This window comes from Vanessa cardui, chromosome 3 (assembly GCF_905220365.1).
Source record: "Vanessa cardui chromosome 3, ilVanCard2.1, whole genome shotgun sequence".
Classification (NCBI taxonomy): Eukaryota; Metazoa; Arthropoda; class Insecta; order Lepidoptera; family Nymphalidae; genus Vanessa; species Vanessa cardui.
Genome location: NC_061125.1, coordinates 6,358,554 through 6,360,052, shown reverse-complemented (window position 1 = coordinate 6,360,052; position 1,499 = coordinate 6,358,554). Strand labels below are relative to the sequence as shown.

Below are 1,499 nucleotides of genomic sequence, written 5' to 3'. Positions count from 1 at the left end.
CCACGAAGTCCTAATGCTACTTAAGTCCATCGATCCATTATTGAAGTTAGAAAGATACTATGGGATATTCAGATTTCATATCACCGACGACCACCTGGGACCAATAAACGGAATGATGAAAGTTTATGGAATATGTATTATGTTGGCTTTTATTATCCCGTATTGTGTAATGTGTTCCTACTCTTATTCTAAAATAGACAATTTTGATACAGAAACAATTGTGGATACACTTGAAAATTTTCCAATGTTAATAATGGCATTGCAGTATTTTATATTTATCATCATATCGTTACGATTAAGTGATAAAAACATACTTCTTATTAAAAAACTTGCTCAAATCGACCGTATATTAAACGTATCGATGAAAAAAGAGTTTTTCAAGAAATTCAATAAAGATTTAAAAATTTTGTTAATTTTTTTTCTAATTAGTTACACGTTTTCGCTTATTCCTGATTTTTTAGATATTCTTTATGAAAAAAATTATTACCAATTAATTTCCATTGGAATTGATTTTCCACGTCACCTCGAATCAATGTCTTTTTATATATTCATCAAAATACTGACTATAAGATTGAATATACTTAACGAGCATTTAATAGATTTAATTAAATTAAAAAATCAAAAAAATTATACATTTAATGAAGATTTCAACTATAATTCAAACAATATTAGAGCTTCTTATAGGAATAATAAGACAATTCGTCTTGGCGAGGCTTATAAAATTATCGGCGAAGCGAACTACTTGATTAATGATATTTTCGAATTTCAGAACTGCATGTCCCTCGTATCCACGTTTGTTTATATCATTATCACGCTATGGAGTTCGATATATTTCTATCGTACGTCAAAGCAACCAAATATGCTGCTGGCATTCACAGTGCAGTGCGTCTATGAAATATTTGTAATAAGTCTTATGTCTTATATTTGTGATGTGTTGAGTTCGGAACGCAATACTACAAAAAAATTAGTGAACGAGTTAATTGTTGACTACGACTTGCCTAAAGCAATAAGAATTCAAGCTAAAACTTTCATGGAATTAATCGAAGTGTGGCCATTGAAGATATTTGCTTACGACATGTTCCCTATAGACATTAAGTTAATTCTTAAATTTGTCAGTGTATCAACGACTTTTCTTATAGTCATCATACAAATTTCGCACTTTACATGAATCTTGGGTAAAACTTACATAAATAAGGTAAAAGATAAATTTACACTATCTATTGTTAGTAAGAAAAGTCTATAATATAATAAAAAATAATATAAAGGTCTTTCTATAAGTGGCAGTAGTAAAAACTCGCACCATATTTTTCGTGTCGATTTTTTTGTTCGATAATTTGTTAATTTATTTTATATCAAAAAAATAGTTTATTGCATTACCTTCAATGTTTTTTTTTAAAACTGTTAGTCTTATTATAAATATAAGGATGAAACAGATAATTACAGGCTTTTATCGAAAATATGAGAAAAAAAATCGTAACATGCAAATTTATCTAGTTTTG

General features: G+C 28.2%; 1 protein-coding gene across 1 annotated transcript; it reads left to right on the top strand.

Moving 5' to 3' along the window:
* Positions 1 to 253: 253 nt before the first annotated feature.
* Positions 254 to 1,168, top strand: LOC124543876. The gene has a single exon (XM_047122197.1). The coding sequence runs from the start codon at positions 254 to 256 to the stop codon at positions 1,166 to 1,168; it is 915 nt and encodes a 304-aa protein (XP_046978153.1).
* The last annotated feature ends 331 nt before the right edge of the window (positions 1,169 to 1,499 follow it).

Excerpts from the sequence above, each read along its gene's own strand:
- LOC124543876 (XM_047122197.1), top strand. The coding sequence starts at position 254 with ATGGCATTGCAGTATTTTATATTTATCATCATATCGTTACGATTAAGT.